This window comes from Coenobita brevimanus, chromosome 94 (genome assembly GCF_032717465.1).
Source record: "Coenobita brevimanus isolate Jiangsu-jjx chromosome 94, ASM3271746v2, whole genome shotgun sequence".
Classification (NCBI taxonomy): domain Eukaryota; kingdom Metazoa; phylum Arthropoda; class Malacostraca; order Decapoda; family Coenobitidae; genus Coenobita; species Coenobita brevimanus.
Window position 1 is genome coordinate 13,358,712 of NC_137047.1, and position 21,464 is coordinate 13,380,175.

Sequence of the window (21,464 nt, forward strand, 5' to 3'; positions counted from 1 at the left end):
AACCATCTTGGTTGCTGTTCTTTGTATGCTCTCAATCTTGTTTATATCTTTCTTTTTGTGTGGGCACCACACTACCGCTGCATATTCTAACCTGGGGCGGATCATGGCCACTATCAATTTTTTCATCATTTCCTCATCCATATAATGAAATGCTACTCTTATGTTAGTCAAGAGCTTATAAGTCTCTCCAACTATCTTGTTAATGTGCCTTTCTGGTGACAAACTATCTTGGACCAGCACTCCCAAATCTTTCTCTTCTCTCCTTTTTGTGATTAATTCATTACCCAAAAAATAATTCAGTGATGGTCTCCTGATACTTTTACCCATTTCCAATATTTTACATTTCTTTACATTAAATATCATTTCCCACGTCCGGCTCCAATTGTGTATCCTATCCAATTCCTCCTGCAGTATTTTACAATCCTCCTCAACCTCTATCTTCCTCAAGATCTTTACATCATCAGCAAACAGACTCGCATAACTGTTCACTCCATCTACCATATCATTTACGTAAATCAGGAACATTACTGGCGCCAACACTGAGTCTTGAGGAACTCCACTTGTTACTTCCCTCCATCCAGACATCTTTTCCTTTATTACTGTCCTCATTTGTCTGTCTCTCAAAAAGTCTCTCATCCATTCCAGAAGTTTCCCCTTTAGTCCTCCTATATATTCTAGTTTCCACATTAGTCTCTTATGAGGTACCTTGTCAAAGGCCTTCTCTAAGTCTAAGTACACACAATCCACCCAACCATCTCTCTCCTGTACCACATCAATCGCTCTTGAGTAAAAGCTCAACAAGTTTGAAACACATGACCTTCCACTTCTGAATCCAAACTGACATTCAGCCAAAATATTCATCTCTTCCAGATATTTTATCCATCTGTCTTTCAGAATTCTCTCACACAATTTTGCGACCATGCTGGTTAGAGACACTGGTCTATAATTCAGGGGTTCTTCCCTGTTTCCTCCCTTGTAAATTGGTACCACATTTGCCCTCTTCCATTCTTTTGGCACTTTCCCCTCTTCCAGTGAGCATACAATTAAGCTGTGAATTTTATCCACCAGTTGTTCTCTGCATTCCTTCAGTACCCAATTAGAAATTCCATCAGGTCCTGGGCCTTTCCTTACATCTTGAGTTTCCAGCAATTTATGCACTTCCTGCACCTCCACTTTTATATCTTTCATCACCGGAACATTTCTAATCACTCCCTCCCCTTCCACAAGCTCCTTTTCTTTAGTGAAAACTGACTGGAAACGTTTGTTCATTATTTCTGCTTGCATTGCCGCATCCTTAAAGACCTCTCCATCTACTTTCAGCTAGGTGATTCCTTCCTTTTGTTTCAGTTTGCCATTAACAAATCTATAAAACAGTTTGGGTTCATCCTTGCATTTGTCAATTATACCTTTTTCAAAATTCCTTTCTTCTTCCCTACGTATTCTTGTGTATTCGTTTCTTGTTCTTTTATATTCTTCCTTTGTTCTGTCGTTACCTCTCTTTCTCCAATTGTTCCACGCCTTATCTCTCTCTTTTTTGGCTATCATACCCCTTCTATTAAACCACTCCTTTTTCCTGTTTTCTTTCCCTCTTACTCTTGGTACAAATTTTTCCACTCCCAAATTACAGAAGTCTAGAAAGATATCCCACTTCCTCTGTATCTCTCTTGTTTCTCTGAATTTTCTCCAATCCGCATTTTCAAAAAAGTTTCTCAATCCTGTAAAATTTGCTTTGCCAAAGTTGTATCTTCCCTGTCTATGAAGCTCGTCTCTTGGCTCGACGTTTCCTATTAACATCTGGAACTCAATGACCACGTGATCACTTTTTCCCAAAGGACAGAGATATTCCAATGATTCTATTACATCGAGTTCTTTGGTGAACAGTAAATCTAACCTTGCTGGTGTGTCCTCACCTCGAAACCGTGTCTCTTCTTTGACCCATTGCGTCATCACATTATTCATTATTATATTTAATAACATAGTGCCCCACGAATCCTCGCCGCCTCCCGAGTACCATTCCTCCCAGTTCACCTCTTTACAATTAAAGTCACCCACCAAAATTATATTATTGCTTTTCTCACTTATTTTTTGCAAGTAGCTAGCCATATCTGACAACATCTCATGGTATTCGTCATCCTTCCATGCTCTCGTCTTTGGGGAAACATACACTACCGCCATATCTCTCTTAACATTCTCTCCAGTTTCTAATTTCATATATATCACTTCAGCCCTGTCTTCTCCCATTTCCACAGTATCTACATTTATGTTGTTCTTCACTGCTATCATCACTCCTCCTCCCTTTTTTTCTTTTCTGTCTTTTCTCCACAGTTTGTATTTACCATCTCCCAAATGAACATCAATATCTTCTCTTAATTTGGTTTCTAGAAAGCACATGACATCAGGTTCATGTTCTCTCAAGAAATCATTAATTTCGATCCTTGTCGATATGAAACCATCAACATTAGTATATATCACCTTCAAATTATTTTTGACATTATTAATACCCTCTTCTCTCCTACTCTCTGTCCATACCACTTCCTCAACTTCTGATCTTTCACAACCATCCCCCCTAGTTTCCTTCACTTCTATTTCCTTAAATACCATTTCCTTACTTTCATATCCAATACTCTCCAAAAAAAAGTATTACGTTCTTCCTCTGTCCTCTTATCATTTTTTTCCTTTACTTCTTCCTTTAATGATTTTAAAACTTCTCTTTCTTCTTCATTCAGATCTTTTCTTATTATAATATTTTCCATCCCCGCCTCTTTGCTTAATTTCCAGGTCACTTTAAGTATCTCATTTATTACACTTTCTGATGTAAACTTGACTCTCATTGGTCTTGTTTCCCCTTTCTTATAAGGCCCTATCCTTCTTACTTCCTCAATTTCTTTTACCCACTTGTCTCCTTCGGGGTCAATCTTGCCTAATATTCCTCTCACCAGGTTCGTGTCTCTCTCGAGTCTTGCGAACCTAACCTTTTCTTCCTCTTCCCTGTTTCCAAATACTACCACACATCTGTTCCTTTCTACAGTTTCTCTCACTATTTTCTCTTTTTTCTTCAATATTTTCACTACATTTTCTTCTATTTCTTTCTTGTTCATTTCCCTTTCTTCCTGGATGATCTCTCTTAAGCTGACCACTTCTTTCTGTTCTTCTTCTACGTGTGCCCACTTTGCCTTATGTTCTTCTAATACATTACTCACCTTCTCCATTTTATTAGTACTCTCTTCAAGTTTCCTCCTCAGTTCAACATTTTCCCTCTTCAAATTCCTAATCTCTTCATTGGCTGTTTCGTTGGACTGGATTAGGCTCTGTATGGTGGTTTCCGTATTTCCTGACACATCCTTTATCACTAGATTCTCTACTTTTTTTTCGAGTTTACTAATCCTCATAATTAATGTTTTCACCAGGTCTATGACATTAGTATTAGCATCAAATCCTTGAAATTCCATTCCCTCATTGTTTACATTTTCGGCCATGTGTGTGTGTGTGTGTGTGTGTGTGTGTGTGTGTGTGTGTTTTTTATGCAGTGTTTTCTTAGCATATAGGATTATATTGTACATTGCAATGTATGTTTTGATGTCAAAAAACAGCCAAAAGAATGCAGAACAGTGCCAAAATTAGGAGGAGTGTAGTGTATATTGTTTTTTTTTTTTTTTATGCATTCTTTTCATAGTGTTTAGACTTAAATTGCTTGTTCAAATGTGTGTTTTGATGTCTAAAAATAGTCAAAAGACTGCAGAACACTACCAAAGTTAGGAGGGGTACTGTGCATATTGATAGGGTTATGCATATATATATATATATATATATATATATATATATATATATATATATATATATATATTTTTTTTTCATCATGTTCAGGATTATGTTGCATATTCCAGTGTGTGTTTTGATGTCTAAAATGAGCCAAAATATCACAGAACACTGCCAAAATTAGGAGGGGTACTGTACATATTTTTTTTTCGTTATTGTTTTCTTAGTGCTTAGGGTTATATTGCATATTCCAGTGTGTGTTTTGATGTCTAAAAATAGCTGAAAGACCACAGAACACTGCCAAAATTAGGAGGGGTACTGTGCATATTGGGAGGGTTTTTTTGGTTTGTTTTTTGTTTGTGCATTGTTTTCATAGTGTTTAGGATTAAATTGCATATTGTAATGTGTGTTTTAATGTCTAAAAACAGCAGAAAGCTCACAGAACACTGCCAAAATTAGGAGGGGTACTGTACATATAGGTTGAGTAGAGGTAAGGTATGGGTACAGTAGAGGATATTGCTCGTTATCCAGACATTGCCCGTATCCGGATATGCCTTTGGCTCTGTTACGTCGGATAACCGAGGGATTACTGTATACAGTATATAATATTTTATTAGGGCAGTTTTATTGTCAGATGATTATTGTAACCCTTATAATAAAAATAAGTTTAAATGCTTTAATAATAATGAATGCACTTGAACAACCAGTCAGGTGCCAGCTTTCAAAAGCTCAAGGTTTGTCTCTTCTCAGAGTAGATCGAATAGGCTGTAATGTCCATTAGTTTTGTCAAAAACTGCAGGCAGAAGGGAGCTGGCATTCAGCATTGTCAGTAACCAGAATCACCCCAACTGGCCACAAACACACACACACTAATTATAAGAGAGCCAACTGGGAGGCCTTTGTAACTGAAACAGAACTACATTTTGAAACACTAAACAGTACACCCATCACAAACATCAGCACCGCTGTGCACACTTTCAGCACAATCATACAAAACGCAGACAAAAGACACATACATCCCTTGAGGCAACAGAAAGAGACACAACCCCAACTTCACACCAGAAATTCAAGGCCTCATCAGACAACGGGACACACTGCGACACTCCCCAACACCCCATACACAAGACACCATACAACAAATACAAGAACTCAACACTCAAATAAACAGTAAAATATCAGAACAGCAAACACTAAACTGGAAAAATTACCTCAAAACACTTGACCACAAAACAAACATCAGCAAACTTTACAAAACACTAAACAGCATCACTCTTTCCAACAGCAACACCACACAATCACATGCTGCCATCACAACAACAGACACCATACCCTCAAACAAACAACAAGCAAACACTCTCATCAATCACTTTTCACAAGTCAGCCATCTAACCCCCCATCCGGAAGACCGACGTATCATCAGACGTAAGAGACAGTTCCCCACAGACCCAGACTATGCACCTTTCACTTACAACCAGACGAAGCACATCATTAACAACCTCAAACACCCATCTGCCTGTGGACCAGACAACATAAGCAACATTCACCTTAAACACCTAGGACCACAAGGCATACAAGCACTCACCAACATATCAAACTACAGCTACTCACACAACATAATACCCAACATCTGGAAGCATGGCAATATCATCACTATCCCTAAACCCAACAAAGACCCCACGTTACCCTCCTCACATCGCCGCATCACACTCTCTGCACCCCCTCTAAAGTCACCGAACGACTGATACTACAACTAGTCACACCTCACATTCCCTTAGCCCAGTCACAACATGGCTTTAGGCCACTACACTCCACAAACACCCATCTTACAGACCTTACACAGAGAGTTTTCGATGGCATAAATTCAGCTAGGCCACCACACAGACCACTCCTAGTCACACTAGACATTAGCAAAGCTTTTGATGCCATCCGCCGCTACAACCTCACAAACAAAATACTCAACACAAACATGCACAATAACACAAAAAGATGGCTGGCAAACTACTTAGCAGACAGATGTGCACACATAACATTTCCGGTCAGTCTTCTAACATCAGAAACTTCCCCCAAGGATCTATTTTGTCCCCTACACTCATTAATCTATACATGCACAATGTACCCACACCCCACACACCACAGATACACATAGCTTCCTATGCAGATGATATAACACTTACCTGTACACACCAAAACGCAAACACAGCTGCACACATCATTCAACCTTACCTCAACACACTACACGAATGGTTCACCACAAACTGGCTCAAAATAGCCCCAGCCAAATCTACAGTGACTCTTCTCACAAACTGGACAGCAGAACACAGTCACATCCCACACCTCACCATAAACAACACTCCCCTACCACACACACACACACACACACAAAATCCTTGGTGTAACATACATCAGTGTCATTTAAACAACACATCACAAACATTAAAAATAAAATAACACCAAGACTTAATGCTTTGAGGTCACTTGCCCATACAACATTCGGTCACGACAAAGAAACCACCACCACAGTATACAAACAATACATATGGCTCAGTGATGAATTATGCAAGCCCTGCCTGGGCTTCTAACCTGACCAAAACACACTACGACACTCTACAGACCATACAGAACAAGGCCCTAAAAATAATCACAGGCTGCACAGGTACTACACCCACAGACCACCTACATCAAGAAACCAAAGTCCTCAAAGTCAACGATCACCTAGATATGAGAGGCACCCAGTTTCTTGCTGCAGCCTCCACAAACCCACAACATCCACTACAGTACATGGCAGCTCATCCACCCACACCAAGGAACATCAAACCAACACCCAGCACACGATACCATACACAAATACTGTCATCTCTCCCCCCTCGCCCACCTCAGACCAGCTTCCAGAAGCATATCCACACTCAGATCACTCGCCGCTCCATTCAGTCACTTAAAGACAACACACAGCTGCATGCATGGCCTCCTGACATCCACCCTTCTGAATCCTATCTTCCTCATGAGGACAGGGTCCACCTGGCCAGGCTGAGATGTGGGCACCATCCAGCCCTCTTAAGCTACCAGAAGAGGCTGGATGACTCCGTCGCTGATGCCTGTCCAGGATGCAACACAGCACCCCATACTATTAAGCACATTATTGAAGACTGCATTGCACACAATCATCTACGCCAACAACACAACATACACTCTTTGAGAGCTCTGTGGGAAAGCCCAGTCTTGGCCATGGCTTTCCTAAGGGGCTCGGGGCTGTTCGGCCAGACTGCCTAGGGAGCAGCTACTACTACTACTACCTGTTGAACCTCTTGGCTCTCCATGCTTCATCACATTTTGCAAGCATTGTTGAGGGTGCTTTCTGTATAATACACTCAAAAGAAAGTTAATTGATTAGAGAGCAGAGGGGAGTGCTCAGGTGGTGCAGTGTGTTTTTAAAGAGAGGGTATATGTGGGTAAGTTTGAAGATGGGAGGGGGCAGGGTGGGTTAGGAAGGTGGTTGAATATGATAAATGAATGAGTGTTGGAAAGTGAGGTATGGAAGTTGATGAACCATAAGAATTAACAAAAAATTTACATAAGCGGATGAAATATGTGTGGAGATGAAAATAATAAGGGCTGCACCCATTTTGAAACTTGGTACAGTAGTTGGTGGAATGACCATCCCACAAGTATTTGTAAGCTGATGTAAACAGGAAAACTGGAAAGGTTTGTGTGTGTGTGTGTGAGAGAGAGAGAGAGAGAGAGAGAGAGAGAGGTGGATCCAGTATTTTAAAAACTTGAATAATAAATGAAGTGTGTGATCTATTTCACAGGTTGCTGTTGATAAGTATCCTGCTTTTTGGTCTTTTCTTTCTTGGTTTGCAATCCAGTCCATCTTATTTATTTATTTGTTTTTTTAAATTGTGAAAATTAGGGTTATGGTATTGAGAATTATATATTGTTTCAGTGATGAGGCAGTGTGTGTTGATATGGATGAATGCCTTGCCCACCCTTGTGCTGCTGGTCAGTTCTGTAGCAACACTGAAGGGTCTTTTATGTGCACATCTGTTACCTTCACTGCCATATCTACTACCACCAGTACTACTACGACCACCATATCCCCTGGTCCCTGTCCTCCTGGATTTGAGAGGAGTTCGGACACTTCTCGATGTGAAGGTAGGAGTCCGTTTAGTTGTTATAATGGTCATCCCTTATTTACAGATGGATGATCTCATATGCCATGTACAATACTGTACTTGTGGGTCCTTTTATGTACCTTTGATAATTTTATTGCTTTCTTAGTCAAGAGCCATCAAAGTGTGCACTTTGTTGTGTATCATGAAGGTTATTCTCTAAAGCATGGAAGCACACATTCCTTATTCTTACCCTTCTACCAGTGAAAAAAAAAAAAAAAAAAAGATTTAGCCATGCTTGTTTTGATGCTGTCTATAATAAACAACAAGATGGTAACTTTCAAGAGGCACCAACACCAGCAAACCCATGAATCACATGCTTTGTATGTTTCTTTCCAGAATTATCCAAAATCTGTTCCCTATTTTGCTTTAAACAACTTCATCCATTCAGCATACAATAGCATTTTTCACTGTACCTCATCCCTCTTTTGACATCTTGCTAAAAACCTCTCATGTAACCTGACTTCCCTATCTTACCCTCTCCTCCCTCTGGCTGTGTTGTTGTGTCCTCCGTTGACAAAGCTAAATGTTTTGGCCAGACCTTTGCCATTCTCTCTCTCTCTCTCTCTCTCTTGCTCTCTTGCTTGTATTTAGATTTAATCTGGTGTACTTTCTGCCCTCTCTAGCTTCATTTGAAACACTAAAAAAGCATAAGCTCCTGATGAGGTCCCTCCTGTTATCCTCAAGAACTGTGTTTCTGTACTGACTCTCTGCTTAGCAAACTCCTTCACCTTTACAACCTCCCATCTAAGTGGAAGGCTGCTTTCTTTCAACCTGTCCCCCAAAAAGTTGACTATTCTCAGCCCTCTGACTGTTACCGTGTTGCTGTACTATTGTGTATATTCCAGTTTCCAGCTTCCTTTCTGGTTACTCTTGCTGCTGTTGGAGATGGTCATTGTTTTTCATCTAGCCTAAAGCCATCAGTAGTTGTGTTCTGCAGGATTCAGTCCTTTCACCAATTCTTTTTCATATTCATCACCAGTCTGAGCTACACTTTCTGCCTTATTCACTCTTAGACATCTTTAGTGTTTGACTTGTATTCTATTTTTGGTATAGGTGAAAGAAACCATGTTATTTTTTGTGCATCAGAAGCTCAATCTCTCCATCCTGCAACCTAACAAAATTTTTCATATGAATTTCCTTAAATATTCAGTAGTACTTAACCCAGCCTGTCATCCTTTGTTAATACCCTTGTGATCGATCTGTTGTTTAATGGTAAAGTTACGCTACTTCCTCTGCAAAATTGACTTCCAGGAAATTAGGTATGCTGGGCTGCTGAACTGTTTCCATATCTCTTAGACCCTTGTGCAGTTGCTATGTACAGAGGCCTAATTTCACCCTTGTGTGGATCTCTGCTTTCATGTGCAGGGCTCACCACACATAGTACAGTGATCATATGGTTATTGCACACTTGATTATAGCGGTTTTTCCCCTAAATGAAAATTTTCACTTCTGCTGTTATCAAATATATTTTGGCTAAAAACTTCATTATCGTGCACCGGAGCTGGTTTCTTCTAATTATGGTGCAGAATCTGTGGTTTCTGATGGCTTTGAGGGATTAAAAGTTGATTCCCTACTGGAGGAGTTATTCCCAGGTGGTGGAAACCACAAACTCTCCACCCCCTAGCCTCAGAACCCCTTACCTCAAGTCCATCTCTGACCTCTATATCATTTTCTGTTAGCCTAGCCATGCCTGTGTGTGTTTCTGATACTTACCATACTTGTGTGTGTGTTTTTAGTGGATCTAAATTGTTGTAAAAGGAAAACTTGGGTTTTCAAGTGCATACTTGGTACCAATTAAGATAAATTCCATAGGTTCTGTGCTTTCACTGTCCCACAGTTTTGGTATGATGCACCAGGCATGTTACCAATTATGCGTGATAACCAAGGAATCACTGTACTTCTAAAAAGGATGGTAGCCAAGGCCTTTCACTCCATCATTTTACGATGTGTTATTGATGCATCTCAATCTCTCCACTGTACTTTTCCATTACTTTCTTCTGCTGTCACCGTTTCACCTACTTCTGCTCTTCTTAATTGCCTGCTTGCATCCCATTAAGTAATGGCAGGTGTTAGTACTGTCACCTGGCAGGCAGAAGTTGATTAATATTGGTATGTGTATTATATGGGAAAAACTGTGCGATGATCGAATCGTATAGGAATCAGCTGAGTAACAGTGAAAAGTAATGTTTGTTTTACTCTGTAACTCTAGGCTTCTGTAAGTCTGCTAACACATATTTCCCTATCTTTTTAGGTGTCAACTAAGGCTGGGATTATGATTATTTTCTTTAAAAAAAATACAGCTGTGTCCTACATTCTGTTCACTGTCTTAAATGGTAAAAATGCTTAAACTAAAACATGCAGAATATTTGCCTCATCTAAATAATATGTAAAGTCAAGTTGTATATGAATGTATTGCATGCATTTGTTCATTTCTTTCATGAGAACGGCAGTAGATACTGACCTAATTCTTTTTGTATTAGGTTGAGATAAGCCCAGAGAGTGTCAGAAAAATACCAAAAAAACATTTTGGCAATCCCACATGACGCAGCATCACGAAATTGCCAGAAATCGTGACACAAAAATGTTTGTCTGTGCTTGTTCATTTCTGTCACATAAACAGTAATATATATCAACCCAATTGTTTTTGTATTAAGTCGGGTTAAGTTCAAGGGGTGTTAGAGGAAAAAAAGGGAGGGGGGCGATTGCGTACAACATTCATTCATTCATTCATTGCCAGACGCCATGTATCCCAGACAGGGTGGCCAAGGGCTTAGAGTTAATTGTTTTACAGGGAGGGGCACTAATCCTCCACCAACCCCACTTGACGTATGATGGTACAAAATTGTCGGAAATTTTGACACGAAAATGTGTATGTGTATTTGTTCATCTTTTCACAAAAACGGTAATAGATATCAACCTAATTCTTTTTGCATTAGGTCACGGTAAGTCCAGGGATTGTCAGAAAAATGCAGAACCAAAATTATGGTGATCACATGCGATTTGACGGCACAAAATTTTTGGAAATCGTGATGGTCAGAATTAGTCAGTTTGGACTTAATAACAGCATGGAGACAAAGGTAATGGTATTTGCAAACATTTTGTAATGGAAATGCTATTAGTTAGTCCCATAGATTTTTGTAGGCAAGCACTAGTAATATTATATCACTGTGGGTAGACTATAACTCAACACAAAAACAATACCTAGACAGTGATCTTTTGGCCAGATGCTGTGCCGGACAGGGAGGAACCTCTGAGTTAGGTGATAAAATTTTCACATGCACACATGATCATCAATAGCATGACTTGGATTTAATGTTTAATCATGATGGTACGAGAGCTATGAGCAGCTGCAATTGAATTTTAATGAGAAATACCTTTTATTTATTTTTTTCCTTCCTCTGTCTTCACTGTAATGTACTGTATATACAGTGTAATGATTTTAAAATATCACAACAGTTATTGCTGCCTTTCTTGGACTTTAAGGACTCCAGTGCTAAATTTGGTTAGTACTTGGAAATTTATATTTGTTTAGCTAATATGAAAGGAATGTCTGCATTACCAATGCTGGTACTTTATAGGATTATATATAATAATATAGTAAATATACTGAAATACAGTATCACAGTTCCTTTAGCTTTTTAATTTTCATGATAAAAAAAGCTATGGCATGGTTACTATAATACACCATGATATTTTAAAGGTTATTAAGACATTAATACTTGAATGTAAGTAATGTCTTTGCCATTGGCCAACAAATAGAAAACATAAAGCACATAACTTAGTGCTTCCCTAAATTCGGATGACACTCGGTCTTTATTCAAATAGCGAACACACAACATTTTGACATAAAGAAAACTAAACTAGATCTTGGCAGTTAACAATATATGAAATGCATGACATGCATATACTTCTGGTCATTATCCAAATAAAAAAATATAGTATTTATACTAAAAAGTATGCACAATACTGACTAGCCGGCCATTACCCATAAAATGAAATGACATTTGTACTTAAAAGTACGTAACGTCTTGGTCATTAACCAACTACAGCCTACAAGCCAAACCAGCCTTCAGAGTTAATGCATAGTGGTAACAGTACATCAGCTTTAATCCCAGAGATTGGATCGAACTCGCTAGCAGTCAAGGATTTGTTTCGTTTCATTTTTAAAGGCTTCAACATGCTTGCATGCGTCAGCCTTGGTCACCTAATGGCAGCTTTCCATGCTGCATGATCCATTGCAGCCTCCCTGTTCAGTCCCTTTACCCTGAGGTCACATTTAACCCTTTAACCATGGGTGTCATCCCAGAATGACATTGCAAAAACTGGACCAAACCGCGGGTGTCATTCTCGAATGTTTGTGAATATTTTGAATACTGCGCGTTTTTTCCGTGCGCCAATTGTTTCAAGGGAGAGTAGCTATTAAATTCTTTCACTCCAGCTGCCCCCCCCTCCCCCCCTGGGCCCCCACCTCCCACCCCCTGGGCCCCCCACCCCACCCCGGACCAAACACGCATCAGTATCTGTCCAGCTGTGTGAGTGACAACACTGCTGATGTGGCAGTGAAGTGCAGGCAATTACAGTGCCTTTTACCTGCCTCAGTGAACACAGAGTGGGTGTTTATCATATGTGCAGTGTTCATATATGTTTATAGTATTATTATCAGAATGAGGTTGGCATTTGGTAATGGTGTGTGAGCGAAAAATAGTGATTACAACACCGCTGATATGGCAGTGAAGTGTGGGCAATTACAGTGCATTTTACCTGCCTCAGTGAACACAGAGTGGGTGTTTATCGTATGTGCAGTGTTCATATATGTTTATAGTATTATTATCAGAATGAGGTTGGCATTTGGTAATGGTGTGTGAGCGAAAAATAGTGATTACAACACCGCTGATGTGGCAGTGAAGTGCGGGCAATTACAATGCCTTTTACCTGCCTCAGTGAACACAGAGTGGGTGTTTATCGTATGTGCAGTGTTCATATATGTTTATAGTATTGTTATCAGAATGAGGCTGGCATTTGGTAATGGTGTGTGAGTGAAAAATAGTGATTTTAGATCGCTCACTTCTAATGGCACTGCCCATCCAGTGATAGTCAACAAAATCATGAAACCTACATCATTGCAAAGCCGAAGGTTAGTACTTTCTAATGGTACCTTATTTTTCGCTCTAGATTTATTCTGTGCAGAGTTATAAAGGTTTAAAGTTTGTTTACATTTTGGCTGGAACCCCCGCGGGAGAGGCCAGTCGGGGCAAAACAATGCCCGCAGTTAAAGGGTTAATGACCTCGTCCCATGTCTTTCTTGGTCTACCCCTCATAACCCCACCCCCAATATTAACACTTCACACCTTCCTCACCCAATTATCACCCCCCATTCTCTCCACATGTCCAAACCATCTCAATCTACCTCTCCTCATCACAACACCAATACACTCCAATCCCATCCTACCTCTTAACTTTTCCATCGTAAACCCAGCCCCCTCGGACCTTGCACGCAGGGACACACTACACATCCACCTAATCATTGTCATTTCTGTACGTCTGAGCCGGCGAATATCCTCCTCCTTTACTGCCCAGGTCTCACTACCATACAGCATTACACTCCAAACACATGCTTCATACAAAGACCCCTTAGCACGTAGGGAGAGCCCTCTCAGTGTCAGAAGAGGCAAGAGCTCCCTGAACTTCTTCCAACCACTTCTCACCCTAGCCACAGAGCTAGCTCCAGCCCCACCTCCAGCACACAACATGTCTCCCAAATAATAAAACTCTTCCACACACTCAAGAGATTCTCCAGCAAGTTCAGTCCTTTCATGTCTGACTATCTCCACCTCCTCTCCCCGACACGCCGTACATATAAAATCAGCATTATCTTGCAGTCTGCCTTTGATACCACTACATCTCTTGTGCACCCATGTATCACAAACACCGCACAAGATAGAATTAGATCCCACGCCCTTGTGGCAAACTGCACATGGCCACTCTCCTTCATCGTTGACGGTATCGCCACCAACCCTAGATATCATCACTTTTGTTTTATCTGCATTACCCTTAAGCCCTTGTGCCCCATACCATCTCTCCACTTCCTAAACCTTTCCTCTGCCTCCCATTCGTTCTCTGCAATCAACACCAAATTATCAGCATACAACATCTCCCACGGGAGTCCATTTCTAAAGTCACGTGAGAGGGCTTCAAGCACCATGATAAACAACATGGGACCCAAACCTGACCCCTGATGCACATCACCATTCACGGAAGACTCATCACTCAAATCTCCTTTCACTCTTACCTGAGTGTGAGCACCCACATACATAGCCATAACCACCCTAACCAGCCACTCCTCCAAGCCAAGCTTTCTCATTGCCCACTTCACCACCTCTCTAGGGACTCTGTCAAAGGCCTTTTCCAAATCAACAAAAACAAAATACAGATCCCTTCTCCTACCAATATTTTTTTCCTGAAGCTGTCGAACAATGAATATGGAATCAGTGGTCCCCCTACCTGGCATAAACTTCAAGTTGAGGAAAAATACATGTCTTAATGATCTTAAAAGGTTCAGTTTCCCGAATAGAAGCATACAGTAGGTGTTTGGAATGACTTAGGTGAAGAGGTGGTGCAGACAAAAAACATTCATGTGTTTAAAACTAGACTACATAAATGTAGATATGGAGACAGGACAATATGAGCTTAGCTCAATTCCTGTTTACTACAAATAGGTAAACACACACACACACACACACACACACACACACACACACACACACACACACACACACACACACACACTTAATGATTTGCCAGAAGATTTGAATAGTTACCTGAGTACGTTCACAGGTGATGCTAAAATCATGAAACATTAAATGTATTGCAGTTGTAAAAAACTGCAAGAGCATTTGGACAAACTCCACAGCTGGAGCCAGACTTGGAAAATGGATTTCAGTGCCAAGAGTGTCATGTATTGGAAATGGGAATGAGTGAAAAAGTCCACATTGGACATATAATATGGGCAATGAGATAATTAGTAAAAGAAAAGATGAGAAAAAGATCACTTGGGAGTGATTATTCAGGATGATTTGTCACCAGAAAAGCATATAAACAGAATCATTGGAGGCACTTATGGATTACTGACCAACATGAGAGTGGCTTTTAATTATATGGACGAGGAAATGCTGAGGGAGTTGATAGTGACCATGATAAGACCAAGACTGGAGTATGCGGCTCTGTTATGTTCACCTCATTTGAAGACTCATATTGATAAACTAGAGAGGGTTCAGCGGATGGCAACAAGGATGATACCATTCTTAAGGGAACTGACTTACGAGGAGAGATTGGAAAAACTGAAGTTACCGACACTGCACGAGAAAAGGGAAAGAGGTGACTTGATCACTATGTTTAGAATTGTAAGAGAACTGGAAAAGGTGGCTAGAGAGGATCTTTTTTGTTGTTTGATGGAAGAACAAGCAGTCATGACTTCAGGTTGAGGAAAAGTAGATGTTGTAATGATCTTAAAAGGATCAGTGTCCCGAACAGAAGCATAGGTGTTTGGAATGACGTAGATGACGAGGAGGTGGTGCAGGTAAAAAACATTCATGTGTTTAAAACTAGACTGGATAAATGTAGATATGAAGTCAGGACAACATGAGCTTAACTCAGTTCCTGTTTACTACAAATAGGTAAAAACAGTTAAGTAGGGAAATACACACACACACACAGAATTCCTGTATACTACAAATAGGTAAATACACACACATACACACACACACACACACACACACACACACACACACACACACACACACACACACACACACACACACACACACACACACACAATTCCTGTATACTACAAATAGGTAAATACACACACACACACACACACACACACACACACACACACACACACACACACACACACACATACACACAATTCCTGTATACTACAAATAGGTAAATACACACACACACACACACACACACACACACACACACACACACACACACAAAGAAAGATATAAATAAGATTGAGAGAATACAAAGAACAGCCAAGATGGTCCCCAGTCTGGCAGACCTGTCATACAGAGAGAGGCTGGAAAAGCTGGCCTTGCCTTCCTTAGAGGAAAGGAGAAAGAGGGGAGACATGATTGCAGTGTTCAGGACCATGGTGGAAGTAGATAAAATTGACAAAGAAGATCTGTTTGTATGGGATAAGAGAGTAACAAGAAGACACGGAATGAAATTGAAAAAGTCAAGCTGCGTGAAGGATATCAAGAAATATAGCTTTCCTTACAGAAGTATAGACTTATGGAATAGCCTGGACAAAGAGATCGTCCAGTCTAAAAACTTAAATGAGTTTAAAGCTAAATTTGACTTATTGAGAAACAGTGACGGAAACCCACGAGCATAGCACATTCCGTGTACTGTATATCACAATTAGGTATATTAGGTAAATACATAAATATTTGGAACGACTTAGACGAAGAGGTGGTGCATGAGAAAAACATTCATGTGTGTAAAGGTAGACTTGATAAATATGGATTTGGAGCCAGGACAACACGAGCATTGCTCAATTCCTGTATACTACAAATAGGTAAATACACACACACACACACACACACACGCAGAAACATAGTAAGGTTTTTCACAAAAACTTTGATGAAGGAAGGAAATATGCAGCCCAGTCATATCAGACAAAAATACCAGAAGCATTATCAATAGAAACATTGCTGATTCATTCATTCATTCATTGCCAGACGCCATGTATCCCAAACGGGGTGGCCAACGGCTTAGAGTTAATTGTTTTACAAGGAGGGGCACTAATCCTCCACCAACCCCACTTGACAAGTAGGGATGCCAACGCATCTGGTGTTCCCAGGCGGTCACCCATCCAACTACTAACCAGATTCATTCTCAGGTGTGATATATTTACCCTCTGCCATGTAATTTTTTCCCCTTAGGGTGCAAGTATACCCCTGACTGAGAATCACTGCTGTACAGACATGCCTGTTAAAGACTTCCCAGAAATTCTGATGTATGGATTGCCATTCCAACAGCACTCACTACCAGAGTTATACTGCATAAAATTTTGCTCTCACTTCAGCCATATTTCTATTTGTACATAAATACAGTTGCAGCCCTTTTTGCACTTCATTGACACTACTATACCTCCACATCTAGAGATTAGGGCATATAGCATTTCCACAAAAAGTCATTGCACTACATCCTACGTTACTGTATGTGGTGATGAGATACTGCCTGTGGAAAAGTTATAAATGTACACCTCCCCAACTGTCACTTTATTACATTGTATTACTTTTTACCTTTAATCTGAATCCCTTTCCTGTATCTGTTCCAAGTACTTTGAACAGAACTTTTCACACTGATTGTGTTATGATTATGGATATATGGCAGATATTGATGAGTGCCTTGAACATGTATGTGAGGGAGGACAGAGATGCATCAACCTTCCGGGCTCTTACACGTGTGTTTTGCCCCTCTGCAACCAGGGTTACACCCGTGACCCTCAAACCAACGAATGCCAAGGTATGGATGATATATCAGGTATGTTGGTACAATAATACAGTACCATACACTAGCAGTTTAGGTACAGTGTGTTTAGTTACTTTAATACTGGAACATGAATTTGTCTAATTTACTGTGGACTGAACAGCAAAAATTACCTTATTGTTGACATATAATGAGGACTTACAGCATACAGTGGTATACAGTATTGTATTGAAGGTTGATATCAGTGTACTATACTGTGTGTGTGTGTGTGTGTAGCAGGAATATGAAGGCATGCAACTTTCTTTCCAAAGGTGCCAAAAGACGCTTCAGTTAATAATACAGTATTATCTACGGAATTTTTTTTTACCTGTTAGGTGAAGCCATGGTTTCAAAGTTGAATGATAATCTAGTAAAACATTATGAGGCCTATTTTAGTGGACTTTTGGTTGTTATTCTGTGCTTTTTCCCTGCTATAGTTGGTTCTTGTTGTTAAGGGAGAAGTAGGATGATAATGTAATAATAATTATATTTTGAAAATTGTGTTTAAATGTGCAGTATATATCCAAACCAAGGTAAGCCGGGTTACAACTAGATGTCATTGTGCTTTGCGTTTTAAGGGTGCCATGGAAGATAACTGTGTTTACTTTCTTTTTTTTGTGACCATTGATTATAATAGCATGCATAGGTATTTTCATCTGTTGATAGCACTCCTTATGACATGATCTTGAACCATTTTCCTCCCCAGATCCCTATCCAGGAGGTCTTCATGCAAAACCCCAACCCACCTCTTCCTCAATCTGTCCCTGGACGTGTTTCCTTCCATATTCATATTTTTCCCCCCATCTAGCCTCTCACTATGTCCAAACCATCAGTTTGCATCACATCTCTAAATTTACTTATGTCATATCCTACTCACAGCACACTGTTTTCAGTTCTGTCAGTCACTGATATCCTACTCATCCATCTGAATGTTATCATTTCTGTGTACTATAATCTGACATGCAAAAAAGAAAATGAATCCACTTTTCTGTCATTTTGAATTGTAGGTTTCCAGATTAACCCAGTTGTGAGGTAACAATGTAAGTAGTGTAACATAGGCAAATGAAAAAGTTTGAATTTGGAATTTAATGTTTCTACATTTTGTAGTTGTATGAAAAACACTGCTTTACATCAACATCATCATCATCATAATCATCATCTAATCCTGTATTGCCCCATGAGGAGCGTAGGAGCCTGGGGCTAGGCAAGTTGGTCCTTACATTTGAGATGAGAGTGATCAGCCTCACTCATCCCTGAGTGGCTTGAACAATAAACCCCAACCACTCTTTGGATATAAACCTGCACAGGCTCAGTCAGATTGGAGCACCTTAATTACCCACTAAACCACAAGCCACCATAATTTGGTTACATGGTTACCACCCAGTGTAGTGAATGGTTTCTTGGTGTACAGGAAACCATTTGGCTTGTAACTCAGTGTAGAGTCACCCACAGAGAAAAGGAAGAGGAAAGAATGAAGGAAAGAAGAAAGAGAGGAAAGGGCAGTCACCCAAGAGCAGCACTACATTGAGTGAGTGGATGGTAAGCACCCCTACCCACCACCAAACACTGCTTTACAAAGTATGATACCATACTGCACATTATATTACCATATGTCTCTGTATATAGAAATATTGTTCTCCCTCCATCTATCCATCATCCAATCCTACATTGCCCCAAGAGGAGCGTAGGAGCCTGGGGCTAGGCAGTTGGTCTCGACATTTAAAACGAGAGTGACCAGCCTCACTCATCCCTGAGTGGCATTACATGAGCAATCAACCCCAACCATCCCTTGGATATAAACCTTCACCGGCTCAATCTGACTGGAGCGTAATAATTACCCTCTAAACCACCAGGTGCCAAAATTTGGTTATATGATTGCCACCCAGCATAGTAAATGGTTTCCTGGTGTACAGGAAACCATTTGGCTTGTCACTCAGTGTAGAGTCACCCACAGGCAGAAGGAAAAGGAAAGAATGAAGGAAAGAAAGACAGAAGAGGAAGTGTAAAGTCACCTGTAGGCAGAAGGACAAGGAAAGAATGAAAGATAGAAAGACAGAAGAGGAGGGAAGGAAAGAAGGATGGAAGAGAGGAAAGGGCAGACACCCGAGAGCAGCAATATATCGAGTGAGTGGATGGTGAGCGTCCCCACCTACCACTAAATATTGTTCTCTTACATGAAACAAGAGAAAGACAAGCCAACCCCTCAAGCCCAACTCTCTTTTTCTCATCCATCCATCTGTCATCCAGTCCATTACCTTCCCGTTTTATCAGGACCATAGATACGTGGGGCTAGGTTAGTCACTCCAGACATTGAAGATGAGGATGACCAGTCACTTTTTCCCTGAGCTGTAAAATGTGAACTGCTAACTCCACCCTTCCTTTGGATGTAGACTCATAAGGGCCACATTCAGGTGGAGTGTTTTAATCTGCTAGACCACCAGGCATCCATTTGTTGATTGCATGTTTACCATCCAGTGTAATAAATGGCTCTCTTTCTCACTTTTCAGATATTGATGAGTGTGAGATGGGAATACATAGGTGTCGCGCTGGGCTAGAGCGCTGTGTTAACACCCCAGGGGGTCATACCTGCCAGTCCCGTCCCTGCTCACCTGGGTACACTCGACTCCCGGATCACCCCACTTTGTGCACAGGTCTTTGTTGATAATTCTAGTACATTAAAGCTTTTGTTCTTTTAATTCTGTATCATATTCACCCCTTTTTGTAGTGGCAGCCAAGGTTAGTGATGTGATGATGGTTGTTGTTGGCTCCATGCTCATCTGAACATGAACAGAGCCAACTGCAAACTGAAGTTGCACTTCACTTGCACTGCATCATCCCCTTTTTGTGAGATTGAGAGAGGGTAGAGGGACATTTGTATAATCAGACAGTGGAGGTGTTTAGTTATATCAGTGCTACCATGTAAAGGCATCCATTTCCAATTCCAGTGATGATGAATAATTTAGATGGTAGTGCAGTCACAAACCATTCTTTAGCATAGAGGTTTGAGTGATGCAAGGTGGTGGTTAGTGAAAAGGCTAATATTTACTTGAATATAATTCCTTGATAGTTGCAAGACTAGAATACAGAGAGACCTCGTTATAACAGACTGATGGGGGAAAAGATGGATGATATATCTGATAACTCATTATACAGTATAAGATGTACTATAGGGACCCGTTCCATTGGACCTACAGTCAGTATAGTCACTCTTCGCTATACAAGGTTGATGTGTCAAGCGAAAACCCATTGCATAGCAATTTATATCACGAGGTCAATATAACATGGCTTCAATGGGGATAGGGAAGGGGGGCCAATGATCACATAGCCTTTAAAAAAAAAAAAAAAAAAAAAAAGGCTTGCCCTTGGCACCCTCAGTAACACCATGCTTTCCACTAAGGATAGCATCCTAGCCAGACATGATTTCCAAGTCACAAGTTTCAGTATTTCACACAAAAAGTTGTCACATCACTTAATATCTCACACTGCACTATTTACACACTTGGACTGTTATTTGGTGATGGCATTAGTGTTTCAGTGGCCTTGTATGCACAAAATGGAATATAAAGGGGACAATCACAGCAAATGTAAACATTTGGGAGCCATCTTAGCTCAAACAGCTGACTGTCAGCTTGTGCAGGAGGCATGCGCAGGATTGTTATACTTGGGCACCAGAATTATTATACAGTATTAGCAAATATCACCATCGTTATAGCAAAACTGGGCATAAATTTTAGCTCATCATTTGAATGATTTATCGCATAATGAACAAACCTATATTGAGGTCTGTCTATACTGTATACTGTATGAAAATTGTCCGGTAGGTACCCCACATATGGCAAGTTATAAGACGTCAATAAATCAACATTGTTGGGTTTGGTCTGTGTTCTTGATATATAATAGACCTTTAACCCTTACACGCGGGCATGTTTCCCAATGTTTTGTGTCTCCAGCGGGGTTATTTGGTCTCCAACAGACTCTCAAAAAATATTTGCCAAA

At 40.4% G+C, this 21,464-nt stretch overlaps 1 protein-coding gene across 1 annotated transcript in view; it reads left to right on the forward strand.

The window, feature by feature from the left end:
* The window catches only part of LOC145413007 (uncharacterized), a 468,549-nt gene that overhangs the window by 219,910 nt on the left and 227,175 nt on the right, over window positions 1–21,464 (forward strand). The window contains exons 16-17 of the mRNA XM_080282828.1: window positions 7,697–7,905; window positions 19,976–20,119. Of these exons, the coding sequence (XP_080138954.1) occupies window positions 7,697–7,905; window positions 19,976–20,119 (353 nt within the window). The remainder of the gene's footprint in view (window positions 1–7,696; window positions 7,906–19,975; window positions 20,120–21,464) is intronic.